The following is a 14263-nucleotide window of genomic DNA, read 5'->3' as shown; positions in this document are numbered from 1 at the left end:
GAACGAGGCCGTGTGCCCCTGGATCCGGGTGAGGCTGGGTCCCGGGTCCGGGTGAGGCCGTGTGCCCCTGGATCCGGGTGAGGCTGGGTCCCGGGTCCGGGTGAGGCCGTGGGCCCCTGGATTCGGGTGAGGCCACGCGACCCTAAGTCTGGGAGCGGCCACGCGCCCCTGGGTCCGGGTGAGGCTGGGTCCCAGGTCCGGGTGAGGCCGTGGGCCCCTGGATCTGGGTGAGGCTGGGTCCCGGGCCCGGGAGAGGCCACGCGCCCCTGGGTCCGGGTGAGGCCATGCGCCCCTGGGTCCGGGTGAAGCTGGATCCCCGGTCTGGGTGAGGCCGTGGGCCCCTGGATCCGGGTGAGGCTGGGTCCCGGGTCCGGGTGAGGCCGTGTGCCCCTGGATCCGGATGAGGCTGGGTCCCGGGTCCGGTGAGGCCATGGGCCCCTGGATCAGGGTGAGGCGGGGTCCCGGGTCCGAACGAGGCTGTGTGCCCCTGGATCCGGGTGAGGCTGGGTCCCGGGTCTGGGTGAGGCTGTGCGCCCCTGGATCCGGGTGAGGCCACGCGACCCTGGGTCCGGGTGAAGTTGAATCCTGGGTCTGGGTGAGACCGTGTGCCCCTGGATCCGGGTGAGGCTGGGTCTGGGGTCCGGGTGAGGCCGTGTGCCCCTGGATCCGGGTGAGGCTGGGTCCCGGGTCCGGGTGAGGCTGTGCGCCCCTGGATCCGGGTGAGGCCACGCGACCCTGGGTCCGGGTGAAGCTGAATCCTGGGTCTGGGTGAGACCGTGTGCCCCTGGATCCGGGTGAGGCTGGGTCTGGGGTCCGGGTGAGGCCGTGGGCCCCTGGATCCGGGTGAGGCCACGCGCCCCTGGGTCCAGGTGAGGCCACGTGCCCCTGGGTCCGGGTGAGGCCACGCATCCCTGGGTCCGGGTGAGGCCACGCTCCCCTGGGTCCGGGTGAGGTCATGCGCCCCTGGTTCCGGGTGAAGCTGGATCCCGGGTCCAGGTGAGGCCATGTGCCCCTGGATCCGGGTGAGGCTGGATCCCGGGTCCAGGGGAAGCCGCGCGCACCTGGGTCCGGGTGAGGTCCCTGGTTCCGGATGAAGCCGTGCCCCTGGGTTCGGCCGAGACCCAACCAGAGGGAATCGAACCTACATTACCACCATTTGTCCACCATCCAGAGCTGAGGGGTCAGTGCCGACATGTACACATAAGGAACTGGTGGACATTGATATTGGGTCTCAAAAGAACTGTTGGTCCAGAAAGAAACTCACTACAGACTGATTCATTTGCCTGTCAGCATAACTATTATTGCTCATCTCACATTCAGTTCATATAAGTATATCTCTAGTGACACATGATCTCGCTCATCTAGGGTAAATGATGAACAACATAGACTGATGAACAAGAACAGAACCGGAAACAAGGAGGCATCGATCGGACTATCTGACCTCAGAGGGAGGATAGGGGAGGGTGGGGGGAGGGGGGAGAGATCAACCAAAGACTTGTGTGCATGCATATGAGCCTAACCAATGGTTAAGTTCAACAGGGGGTTGGGGCATCCGTGGGGAGGGGTGTGGGATGGGAATGGGGGGATGAGGACAAATATGTGACACCTTAATCAATAAAGAAATTAAAAAAAAAAAAGAAAACAGATAGAAAAAGAGCAACAAAGATGAAAAGAACCCCAATAAGTCAAAACTAAAACCAGTCCAAACAAACAAACAGAAATACTTGGGGATTTAAATAAACAAATTTGTATGGATAAAAAAAAAAAAAGAAAGAAAGAAATCCATGCCACCCCAGAACAGTAGATAATGGTTGCTGTGGCTAACTGTTATTTGGTTACTGGTAATGGCAGGGCCCCCAGAGATGCGTCCCCTGCTGCGTTCTGCTGCTCCCTGCTCTGCCAGTGGAAGTGAGGGCAAAGATGCTGGCTTAACCAGAAGTCCCAGAACTAGACGCTCTGTGCCGGACTTCTGTTGTTTTGGCCTACAGACCTCCGGCACAGAGTGTCTAATAGGGGAAGATGAAACATTTGCGACTAGAGTCTTGGAGTTCTAAGACTCTAGTCGCAAATGTTTCATCCTCAGGAGCAGCAAATGTTTCATCCTCGGCGTGTCATCAGAAATGGTTACGTGTGTCAGTGCTGACACGCGTGTCATAGGTTCGCCATCACTGGCCTAGGTCTTGCTGTCTTCCAGTGTGCCAGTAAAATACTGGGCTGAGATCTTTCTCGCTGCCTCCACCTCTCTTTGTTTAGGGCAGTGGTCGGCAAATTGCGGCTCGCGAGCCACATGCGGCTCTTTGGCCCCTTGAGTGTGGCTCTTCCACAAAATACCACGTGCGATTGAAACTTCGTGGCCCATGCACAGAAGTCGGTTTTTGGCTCTCAAAAGAAATTTCAATGGTTGTACTGTTGATATTTGTCTCTGTTGACTAATGAGTTTGCCGACCACTGGTTTAGGGCAGTGGTTGGCAAACTCATTAGTCAACAGAGCCAAATATCAACAGTACAACCATTGAAATTTCTTTTGAGAGCCAAATTTTTTAAAGTTAAACTTCTTCTAACGCCACTTCTTCAAAATAGACTCGCCCAGGCCGTGGTATTTTGTGGAAGAGCCACACTCAAGAGGCCAAAGAGCAGCATGTGGCTCGCGAGCCGCAGTTTGCCAACCACGGCTTTAGGGGAATCTTCCTGGGAAATGTGCTATCAGCCACGTGCGCAGCTCTCACACCCTCTCCCCACCCCTCACATCCTGTTTGCTCTGGGAAATTTCTGTAACCGCCTGGCCTCATGCTGTTCCTTTTCTATGAAGATGAATCAAAGGCACATTTCTTACCAATTCCCTCCTCTTTCTCTTACACTGATTCTATCTTCATTAGCTGTTCTAATACCTGTTGGCTTTCTTAGAGGAAGGGAGGGGGAGAGAGTCCACACAGGTTCCTCTATTGCCAGCTTCAGAGCAGTTGGAGTGGTGAGAAGCACATCTCAGGGTTGGCCCATCCATTTCTCCCTCAGTTGGCCCATGGTCTGCTTATGTCTAACTGCCTACCACATCCTCTCAAGAATCTTGGCTCTGAATTCTGACAGGGAAAGGGGGCGTCAGGTCTCTTAACTGCTTCCATGCTGAGGAGGGACAAAGGTTTCTCTCAGAGCCAAGAGATCCTTTTTCTCTGTCAGAGGAACGATGAGGCCTGAGCATGGAAGGAGGTGGGCTTGTAACCTGGTGGAGACAAACTGTTATAAAATTTAGTATTATTGGGCAAAAATTAGAACAGCAAGAATTACAACAAATGGTCATGTGGAAGGGAAAACATTTCAGTTCTAATGATTCCCTATTGAAATATAATTTTTCTCCCTAAAATCACCCTTATTTTTATTAAAGAGCCAAATTAAGACCAATTTATCTATTGCATTAAGTCTAGTTTCAATTCGGCCTGATTGTTTGCATAAACACAAGAACAGCAACTGACCACCTTTGCTGGAATTTCATGATTGAGTCTGTGGACGAAAGGGGCCACATGCTGACGTGACAAACTCAAGGAAGGGCCTGCATGGCGGCCTTGCAAACTCAGAGACTTAAAGTAACCACAAAGGATCCTAAAGTGACCACAAAGGATTGTCTGAAATTAAACTTTAACTAAAAGCAGTTATGGTGGGTAGTCATGTCCTTGACAAAGATTAATTTAGATCTTTACTGAGCCTATTGTCTTTTTGCATAACTGTGGAATGTCACGGTAACTTGTAACTTCCCTTTTTCCAGCCCCCTCAAGGACAACCAAGGCACCAGGGCAGAGACCACAAATACCTTCATTGTTACTGTGATCATGGTAATTGTTGACTGTTAACTATCCTGCACCCACCTGTGTAAAAGAAGCCTGTGTCTATTTTACTTTATATCCAATCCCAGAGGTACCCCGCCCCCCTTTACTTCTCTCACCAGTGGATTTCATGTAATCCACTTACATCTCCTCTCCTCCTTTGATTACAATGTATAAAACAAAGTGAAAACCACCATTCTCTGGACATCATCTTAATTCATTGAGATTCTGCTTTCTGGCAATTGTCAACAGGCTGGCTCAAATAAACTCACAAAAATTCTTTACAGGTTTGAATGTTTCTTAGGATAAAAAGAGAAAGCTGGAGAGCTAGGAAGGTAGGGGATAAGGATGTTGGAAACTGATATTCAGAGGGACAATGACATGGACACAGCAGCAGGTTCGGAAGAGCAGGGAGGAAGTAGGAACCCAGGGTGGATTACACACACAGTGCAGTAAGGGAGGAAGTGTGATGTATGAGTTAGGGGTCTTGTATGTCTGGCCCGGATGAGGTAAACATGTACAGATAGGGTTCTAAAAGTCTCACAGGCAACATGGAAATGCAACTCCTGAGTAATCTTTAATAGTGTAGCAGACTTGTCACTGTCTCTTGAAATAGGATCCCTAGCATCCTATCAATAAATCTTAGCTGACAGTAATTGAATGAAGCTAAGAACAAGGCACTTTGCCACTGAATTGAAGTACTGGTAGTATTCATATACTCTGCTACCATTAAGCAGGCAAGCAATGGTGAGTAAGGCTGATTAGTATTATATTGTACTTTGCATATCTGATTGGAGAAGGATACTTTGTGTGACCCAATGTTTGTAAAATAGGGAAATAATGATTATAATATTTATCCAAATGACATAGCATTTATTTCAACTTTAATATACTATGTGATTAAAGCAAACTAAATGTGTACTGATTTTCATAAAGTAATCTTGAAAATTACTACAGTGAACAGCTTAATAAGTACTTGTCAAAACAGCCTGCTATGAGTTAAGACGTTTACCTAGAATTAAAATATTGACAATATAGTAATAGTTTTGGGCTATTTAGTATTTTGGAGACATACTTGAATATTCTCCCACAGTGTGCTGAAAGGACCAATTTACACTTACACATTTTAAATCAAAGACTTCTCCAAATGTAGCTTAATTTTTTTTATTATTTATAAATATTCTTAACTAGTAGACAAGTTTAATACATCCTATATAATCAAAGGCTGATATGCAAATTGTCTCCTCAAGAGTTCAACCCACTAGGAATTTGACCACTTGCTATGATGTTATCATGTGTGCTGACCACCAGGGGACGGCGTGGAACGAAGGAAGGCCACAGCTGGCAGCCAGCAGCCAGGGGAAGGAAGGCTCCAATTGGCCCTGATCGCTGGCCAGGTCTAGGGACCCTACCCATGCATGAATTTTGTGCACGGGGCCTCTAGTAGTAATATAATATATAAAACTGTGTATGTTTAAAATACTTCTTATGTGATAAATTTTAGTTGATTAAATTAGTTTTGTAAATATAATAAATATAATTCAGTATAGTTAACTCAGTAATATCTGCCTAATGCTAATATTACTACAAAAGAAGCAAAAAAAAAAAAAAAGAGTGGTATTGTACAGACAAGTTTGGGGGTTTGGAGTCATAATGCTTGTTTTCTCATACATAAGATATTTCCTTGAATTCAGAGTCAAAGGCACTCTTTCCTGGGGTGCATGTATTTTTTCCATGTATTTGGTATTTCCTCAGTTATATACAAAAAGGAATTGGATAGAACTTGGTAACAGCTAGATCTCCACATTAGCATTTGTTTCACAAGCCATGAATAATGACAGCAGTCCTTTGCGTACATTAAGAAGCTCCTCTTCTTGCTATAGCCAAGAAAAAGAAAATTATGCTATTATTAGGGATTCATTTTAAAACAACCCTTTCCATAAAGCTATAATGAATGTACTCATTCTATCTGCTCCCCCAGCATCTAGTCCTAGATATCTACAGCACTCGGTGATCATCACTGATCACCAATTGAGAGAAGACTTTCAGTGTTTTCAATCCCAAATCAATGAAATTTATATTTAATATTTAAAGAAAGAAAGTAAATTAAGTATAGGCTAGGAAACAATTTCAAAAAGGATCAATCTAGTTAGTTAGCTTGTCTGCTTCAAGCTCAACATCCTGATCTTCAACTATTTCAGCATGTTGAGCTTCTATTAAAACTTATTAAATACATTATTACTAGTATGTCCTATATAAAAGGATTAGTACCAAAGTATACAAAATCATGGCTACTCTCTTTGAGAAAAAACCGGACACATTCACTTGGAGCAGTGCCTTTAGACCCCACACAACTGTACTTTCCCCCCAGAACCAGCACTGGTCTACTAGACCTGTAAGAAGTCACTTAATTTTATTCCCAAATCTATGTAAACAAAGTCTCATTGTCCAAGTGGACAATAATTTTGGGGTGGTTTCCTGACACCCCTTCTCCTTGAGAAGGCAGAGTTCTATTACTCTGCACAGGGCTTAGACTCATTCTTCTAGAGAAATGTTCAAGTGGCAAACTGATAGTCTTTTTTTTCCTTTAGGAGGGTCTCTATTTATTATTTATTTATTTATTTATTTATTTATTTATTTATTTATTTATAAAAGATATTTTTTATTGATTTGAGAGGAAGGGAGTGGGAGAGAGAAAATATCAATGATGAGATGAATTGAGCCCCCAACCCAGGCGAGTGCCCTGAGGGAAATCAAACTGTGACCTCCTAGTTCATGGGTCAATGCTCAACCACTGGGCCACATTGGCAGGGCAGGAGGGTCTCTTTTAAATCACCTCTATTATTTTACTATAAATATTCCCATTATTCTAATTTAAAAACCAAAGTCAACTAAGCTAAAACTGCCTCCTCTCAATCTAAAAAGAAGAAAACCATCGAAATAATTTCCCGTTAAAAGAAATAAAGGCATATTTATTCCATTTGAAAAACCCAAGCTAGATAATTGATTTACCATTTTCTTAAGAAGCTTGTCTTGCAGAATTTTCATGTTTTCTTTCATGAAACACATCTGTAAAATCAACATATGTATTTTCCCCATGAAATTTACTATAAAATTTTCACAGCACAAAGATAGACTAACCAATACTGAAATTACATAAAAAATATGAAATTGATACCTCAGATGTACAAATAGTTTCTTCTCGATCCGTGCCATAGAAGACATTTTTGTCTAAGGAAGCTTTCAAAAGGTGAAGCCTAACAAGTAAAATAATGACAAGTACAAAGGTATTTATCAGGAAGTCAATTAAATCGCTATAGTATAGTATATAAATTAAACATTATAAATAATATGAACTAATTTTATAGATTCTAGTAATAAAACGTGTCATACTAACCTCTCTTGTTCACTTTTTTGATAGACACTGAACTTCTGGACCATCTTTTCTCCAAACTCCTAAATTTTAATACAAAAACTAGTTATGCTTTAATAGCATTAAATATTTAAAATTGACAGTAGAATTTACTATATTTCTAATTTAAATAAACAAGCTGGCTACATGCTAAGAACATTCCAGATGTCATAACTCTTTCTAGAAAAAAATATTGAAAGTAAAATCTCTCTTGATTTCTCCCTCATCATTAATTTAAAGTCTGTAATTTAAGTATGTTTATAAGAAACTGACTAAAAATATTTATGGTGGCTCTAAAAGCAGGACACTAGAGGTTTTTCTGAGTATAGCTCTTTAAAAATGAGGTTTTACAATTATTTCTAAATTCTTAAAACACAAACCGCAAATTCCTTCTCCAAATCTTTTAAAGACTGTGAATCTTTTTCAAAATTCTCCAACTCTTTTATGATGCTGAACTGGAATTTATCAAGTTTTTTTATCCTATTAAGGAAAAAAAACAAAATAAGATTATTTTTAAAAACTATAGCACTCAGAACATACAGCGTTCAGAAGAGATTTTATTACATACCTGTATTCCTGAATATGATGGTTCATTATTTTCAGATGCTGTTGAGCTGTTTTCCAAGACTGCATAGTAAAATTATCCATCAACTTGTGGTGACTCTGAAAAATAATTATTCTTAATAAAATAAAGAACAAAGCCTCTTCCACAAAATGTAAATGACTAAGAACTTAGAAAAGTGAAAAGTTAACAACTCAGTGATTGAGCTGGAAGTGTTAATGAGTAAGCTCAGACAGAGCAGTGTCTGCTTCCATCAGAAAGGCTTTGACTAAGGTCTGAACTGGCAACTACTCATTTTCATAAGGACACCACACTCTACAATATTTTTAAAAAATTCTAGTGATTACAATTCCCTTCAGGAACACAGCCTCAAAATCAGAGTCAGATTTATTACCATTTTTCACAAAAACATATTCACATCTAGCCACAGATTTATAGTACAGGGTGTGGCAAAAGTAGGGTTACAGTTGTACATAGGATAATAAACTGTTTTTTGAGTGCTCACAACTGTAAACTTACTTTTGCTCCATCCCATATATAAGTCAGGGCTTCTCTATTTAGTCTAGGTCAACCTCAGATAAATCAACATGACCACACTGGAGCCTCAATAACTAAGGATCCTATGTAATAAAGAGGTAATATGCAAATTGACCATCACTCCAAACACAAGGTGGCCGCCCCCATGTAGTCAAAGATGGCCACCCCCATGTGGACACAAGATGGCCACCATAAGATGGCCAGTAGGGGAGGGAAACTGTGGGAGATCAGGCCTGCAGGGGAGGGCAGTTGCGGGGCATCAGGCCTGCAAGGGAGGGCAGTTAGGGGTGAACAGGCGTGCAGGGGAGGGCAGTTGGGGGCGATCAGGCCTACAGGGGAGGGCAGCTAGGGGTGACCAGGCTGGCAAAGGAGGGCAGCTGCGGGGAACCAGGCCTGCTAGGGAGGGTAGTTGGGGGGGATCAGGCCTGCAGGCGAGGGCAGTTGGGGGGGACCAGGCCTGCAGAAAAGGACAGTTGGGGGACAACCAGGCCAACAGGTGAGGGCAGTTGGGGGACCAGGCCTGTAGGGGAGAGCAGTTAGGGGAGACCAGGCCAGCAGGGGAGGGCAGTTGGGGGAACCAGGTCTGCAGGGGAGGGCAGTTGGGGGGAACCAGGCCTGCAGGGGAGAGCAGTTAGGGGTGACCAGGCCAGCAGGGGAGGGCAGTTGGGGGTGACCTGGCCTGCAGGGGAAGGCAGTTGAAGGGGACCAGGCCTACATGGGAGGGCAGTTGGGGGTTACCAGGCCTGCAGGGGAGGGCAGTTGGAGGCGACCAGGCTGGCAGAGGAGGGCAGTTGGGGGGACCAGGCCTGCAGGGGAGGACAGTTAGGGGCGAGCAGGCCTTCAGGGGAGGGCAGTTGGGGGTGACCAGGCCAGCAGAGGAGGGCAGTTAGGAGCAATCAGGCCGGCAGGGGAGCAATTAGGCATCGATCAGGCTGGCAGGGGAGTGGTTAGGGGGTGATCAGGCTGGCAGACAGAAGTGGTTAGGGGCAATCAGGCAGGCAGGCAGGTGAGCGGTTGGGAGCCAGCAGTCCTGGATTGGGAGAGGGTAGTTGGACATCCCTCGAGGGGTCCCCGATTGGAGAGGGTACAGGCTGGGCTGAGGGACAACCCCCCCCCATGCACAAATTTTGTGCACCAGGCCTCTACTAGATATATAAGTACAGAGCTGGTCAAAGTGAAATGGGATTTCTCTGACAGGCTGCTCATCCTTTAGTACCCTCACTAGCTGTCACTGCTGAGATAAAAAACAAAACACCACAGAAGAGTCAAAATGTTAAACCAATTAAAAAGGAAAATAGGACAAAGAGAAAGAATCTGTAGAAAAAGAAACAATAGGGATAATGCACAAATTTTAGAAGAGAAATTCACTCATGAGATAAAAGGTTTTCACCTAGGAAGCATTCCAATTTTCACCAGTACATGAGGACAGTTGAATTCACAAATGGGTGTTTTGATGCCAAAAGATAAAAAAAGTGGATAGTCTAGTAGAAAGTGGGGTATATTATCATGTTACTGGGTATAATTTAAATAACTCACATTATATTTCTTCTTAAATTCTCTATTGAACTGCTCACACATCATGTCTACATCTGAAATTTCAGTTCCCCAGCTCTTCCCAGGAATAGAAAAGTCATTGGCTGATAATGAAGATGTACTTTCAGACACTAAAAAATGAAGACAAGCAACCAAAGTTAAAATACACTTTAAAAATTTAGCCTTATTTGTCATGAGCTGAGAACAAACCTTATTTTCAGGTTCTATGTGTAAAAAAAGGTAGACATATTATTAATTTAAAAAGTTGACTTATAAAAAAATTTTGGCATGGGTATTTAAAGCAGAAATGGTAACATTAAAACAGAACATTTTTAGATTATTTTTAATGGTTTTAGCTACTTCCATATTCCTCAGTATTTAGTAACACACTACTTTCTTAGTAAGTTCACACTCTAGTAAAATTTGTATGAGGTAATCAGTAATAGAAAGATGAGGGATATTTACAAGTAAAAAAGACTGTTACTGCACTATTCACATCAGTACACTTGTGACAAAACATGACCCTTCTTGGACTTGACCAAAGTTGTCTTTACAAAGGATTTGTTTTGTAGATGGAGTCACTCAAGATCTAAGACACTACCTTCCCAAATAGCTGCATTTTGACAAACACATTTGATCTACCTACTTTTGTGACTGTGATGATCTGCATTTTCCATTTTAGATAGTTTTTGGGGAAGCAAGTTTGCTCTCCCTTCCTCTTCCTCTTCCAATCCTACTTCATCAGGATTAATGTTTTCTATGTACATTCGTTTGCGATTAAGATGGTGTGTAGGGCCTTAAGAACAGTTAAAAAATTAATAGTGCTATAATCTTGATTAAAATACCTAATATGTTCTTGCTTTTATAAAAAAAGCATTTGTTTCATTAAATATTTATGTCATTTTAGGCAACTGTGCATTAAATTCTATCTAGTTCCTTGTTTTCATTTTGACATGAACTAACGAATAATTTAGTATGACTTAAAATATATAATTTCTTTAGATAAAATTTCACAGCATTTCAGTAACTAACTTAGAAACAAAAGCAAGGCTGTGAATTCAAACCTGATACATGAGCAGAGTCACAGGGTATGTCACATCTTATTTTCTCTCCTTCTTCACTAGACATGGATAGTAGAGATGCTGAATGACTTTCCTAAAATATATATCAAAAATTGAAAAAAATACCATAAGTATTCTTGGACTCACCTTTGACCATCTCTCAAAACCCTAAAACCAGGAGATTATAAAAGCTGTAAATTCTTTTTTTTTCAGATTGTTTTGTTTCTCTCCCTGTCTTTTCATCTTTGACACTATTATGCATTAATCTAAATTCCTAGGTGAACCTCAATCTTAAACTATAGTAATAATTTTGAGCTGGCTTTTGCGACTGCTCCTGCTTTTCAATTCTTTCTTATTAGGGTTTTAATTTATTTGAGTCAGAAACTGGGTGAATATAGAAATAATTCTAAACTTTGTTCAAGCTATATCTTTAAGACATCTTTTTCATCTAATCTTGTGTTTTACTGTTTCAACAAAAAGGTTTCTTTCTTCCAGTCAAATTTCATGATAGTGTGTGTGTCCACTTCCAGTTCCCTTCCTTTACTTAGATTACTGTTCTTTCTCCATTTAGTGTGTATGTATGTATATATATATATATATATATATATATATATATATATATATATATATATATCCTATCTAATAAAAAAGTAATATGCAAATTGACCATCACTCCAACACACAAGATGGCCACCCCATGTGGTCAAAGATGGCTGCCTCCATGTGGACACAAGATGGCCACCAAAAGATGGCTGGCAGGGGAGGGCAGTTGTGGGCAATCAGGACAGCAGGGGAGGGCAGTTGGGAGGAACCGGGCCAGCAGGGGAGGACAGTCGGGGGGGACTGTCCTATCCCTGCCCCTCCATGCTTTAAAATTCTGTTTTAACTTTCTGTATTTTACAGATTATTAAAATATTTTTGCTGATGGAGCGATGGACTCTTTAGTGGCAAAAAAATTAACCAAATTCCTATATAATCATGAAGCCAGAAAGTCCTAGTTATAAATATATAAGTCCTTCCTACTTCTCATTTAAAAAATTTCAGCTTTTTGCCCTAACCGGTTCGGCTCAGTGGGTCTGCAAACTGAAAGGTCCCAGGTTCAATTCCAGTCAAGGGCACATGCCCAGATTGCAGGCTCTATCCCCAGCAGGGGACATGAAGGAAGCAGCCAATCAATGATTCTCTCTCATCATTGATGTTTCTATCTCTCTCCCTCTCCCTTCCTCTCTGAAAGTAAATATACACACACACACCCACACACTAGAGGCCCGGTGCACAAAATTTGTACATGGGGGGGGGTGTCCCTCAGCCCAGCCTGCACCCTCTCCAATCTGGGACCACTTGAGGGATGTCTGACTGCCCTCTCACAATCCAAGACTGCTAGCTCCCAACCATTCGCCTACCTACCTGCCTGCCTGATTGCCCCTAACCACTTCTGCCTGCCAGTCTGATCACCCCCTAACTACTCCCGTGCCAACCTGATCAACACCTAACTGTTCCCCTGCCGGCCCGATTGCCTCTAACTGCCCTCCCCTGCAGGCCTGGTTCCCCCCCGCAACTCCCCTCCCCTGAAGGCCTGGTCCCCCCCAACTGCCCTCCCCTGCAGGCCTGGTCCCCCCTGACTGTCCTCCCCTGCTGGCCCGGTCCCTCCCAACTGCCCTCCCCTGCTGTCCTGATTGCCCACAACTGCCCTCCCCTGCCAGCCATCTTTTGGTGGCCATCTTGTGTCCACATGGGGGCAGCCATCTTTGACCACATGGGATGGCCATCTTGTGTGTTGGAGTGATGGTCAATTTGCATATTACTTTTTAATTAGATAGGATATATATATATGCACATACATACATATACATACATATATATATATATACATACATATATATATATATATATATATATATATATATATATATTATTGTATTCTGTTAAAAAAAGGAAAATAAAAATTTCAGTTTTCTATGACCCAATTATCCTACATATTTTAAACATGAGATTTACAGATAATAGTTGAAAATATTAAAATATTACAATAATTATTAAAGGCCAATAATTGATTCTTATCAGACCACCTTAGTTTAGGGAAAGCTTTATGGCCATAGTACCATACATATCTCTCCCTTTTGGTTTGTATATGATTGTCATTGATATTTAGAGGTTCAATATCCATAAACTGTTTTTTTTTCTGAACTATAATTGCTTACATCTGAATAGCTATTGTAATTTTATGTTTCTTGTTTAAGTACCACAGAATTTACATTTTTTTCTATTCACAATAGTATTATTTTTAATACCTGGGCTATGGATGAGTAAGACATAATAGAAACAAAAAAATTTATTTAAAGCCAAAACTATTAAACCAAAACTATTTAAATTTTGAGGGAATAATTCATTTGCTGCTAAAATTCAACATCTATTAAAAATTAAAAAAGAAATCCTTAGATAATTAGAACATTAATTTTATAACAAGTATCTACCAAAAACTATGGCTAAGCATGCCTGCTAGTACAATATCTATTTAACATTGCTCCAGAGATCATAGCCACCTTAACAAACAAACAAACAAACAAAAAAACCCCAGAAAGTATAAGGAGTGGAACAGAATGCAAAATTATCAGGAATAACAGTTTGTGATTGGCTATATGCAAAATCCAAGAGAATCTAGGCAGGCAATTCTGGTAGAACTGTCAACGTTGTGGGGGATATAAAGGCAAGATAAATACTGGAAAAAGAATGTTTGCATTGTATATAACCAATACAGAATTAATGTCCAGAGTATATTAAGAACTCCTATAGATTTGTAAGGAAAATCAAACAATGCAATTTAAAAGTTAGGAAAAAATAGGCAATTCACAAAATGGTCAAAAAACATATGAAAACACTAGCTAATGTTAATCAGGAAAATGCAAATTAAAGTGAGAGACATTTCACAGGCATCAGGTTGGCAAAAACAGAAACATTTGATAACAGCCAGTTAATGAAAACTATAGAGAAATGGGCAGTGTTGGTGAGGGTAAAGTAAGCAAGCTGGTACAACTAACTGATAGAGCAAATTTCCAATACCTAATTAAGAGTATACAGTAAGTAGGAAACAAAATGTCTCATATAAATGTCCAGCCAATAAATATGTAACAACTTAAATTCCATCTAGTACAGAGTAGCATCAAAGAAAGTGGGTGGTGATTACCTAGGTTTTGAGATTTGAAGAACAGGATACCGAAAGGATAAAGGATTCCGTGAAAGTAAGGCTGATAGAGTAATACTGACAAAGGACCATGAATGATAGTATAGTTGGAAACTGTTTTTCAAATTATGGTATGCAAAAATTGAGAGCCCTGTAAAAGTC

At 42.0% G+C, this 14263-nt stretch overlaps 1 protein-coding gene across 1 annotated transcript in view; it reads right to left on the bottom strand.

The window, feature by feature from the left end:
• Positions 1 to 5608: 5608 nt before the first annotated feature.
• SYCP2 (synaptonemal complex protein 2) overlaps positions 5609 to 14263 on the bottom strand; it is a gene marked incomplete at its 3' end in the record, with an annotated part of 87912 nt that continues 79257 nt past the window's right edge. Inside the window, exons 34-42 of the mRNA XM_079784689.1 lie at positions 10924 to 11014; positions 10506 to 10655; positions 9863 to 9990; positions 7796 to 7890; positions 7608 to 7707; positions 7213 to 7271; positions 6994 to 7072; positions 6828 to 6884; positions 5609 to 5692 (exon numbers count right to left, since the gene is read on the bottom strand). Coding sequence (XP_079640815.1) covers positions 5609 to 5692; positions 6828 to 6884; positions 6994 to 7072; positions 7213 to 7271; positions 7608 to 7707; positions 7796 to 7890; positions 9863 to 9990; positions 10506 to 10655; positions 10924 to 11014 — 843 coding nt within the window. The remainder of the gene's footprint in view (positions 5693 to 6827; positions 6885 to 6993; positions 7073 to 7212; positions 7272 to 7607; positions 7708 to 7795; positions 7891 to 9862; positions 9991 to 10505; positions 10656 to 10923; positions 11015 to 14263) is intronic.

The sequence above is a fragment of the Cnephaeus nilssonii genome (assembly GCF_951640355.1).
Source record: "Cnephaeus nilssonii genome assembly, chromosome: 11".
In the NCBI taxonomy this organism is placed as follows: Eukaryota; Metazoa; Chordata; class Mammalia; order Chiroptera; family Vespertilionidae; genus Cnephaeus; species Cnephaeus nilssonii.
This window is presented reverse-complemented; position numbering and strand designations above follow the sequence as displayed.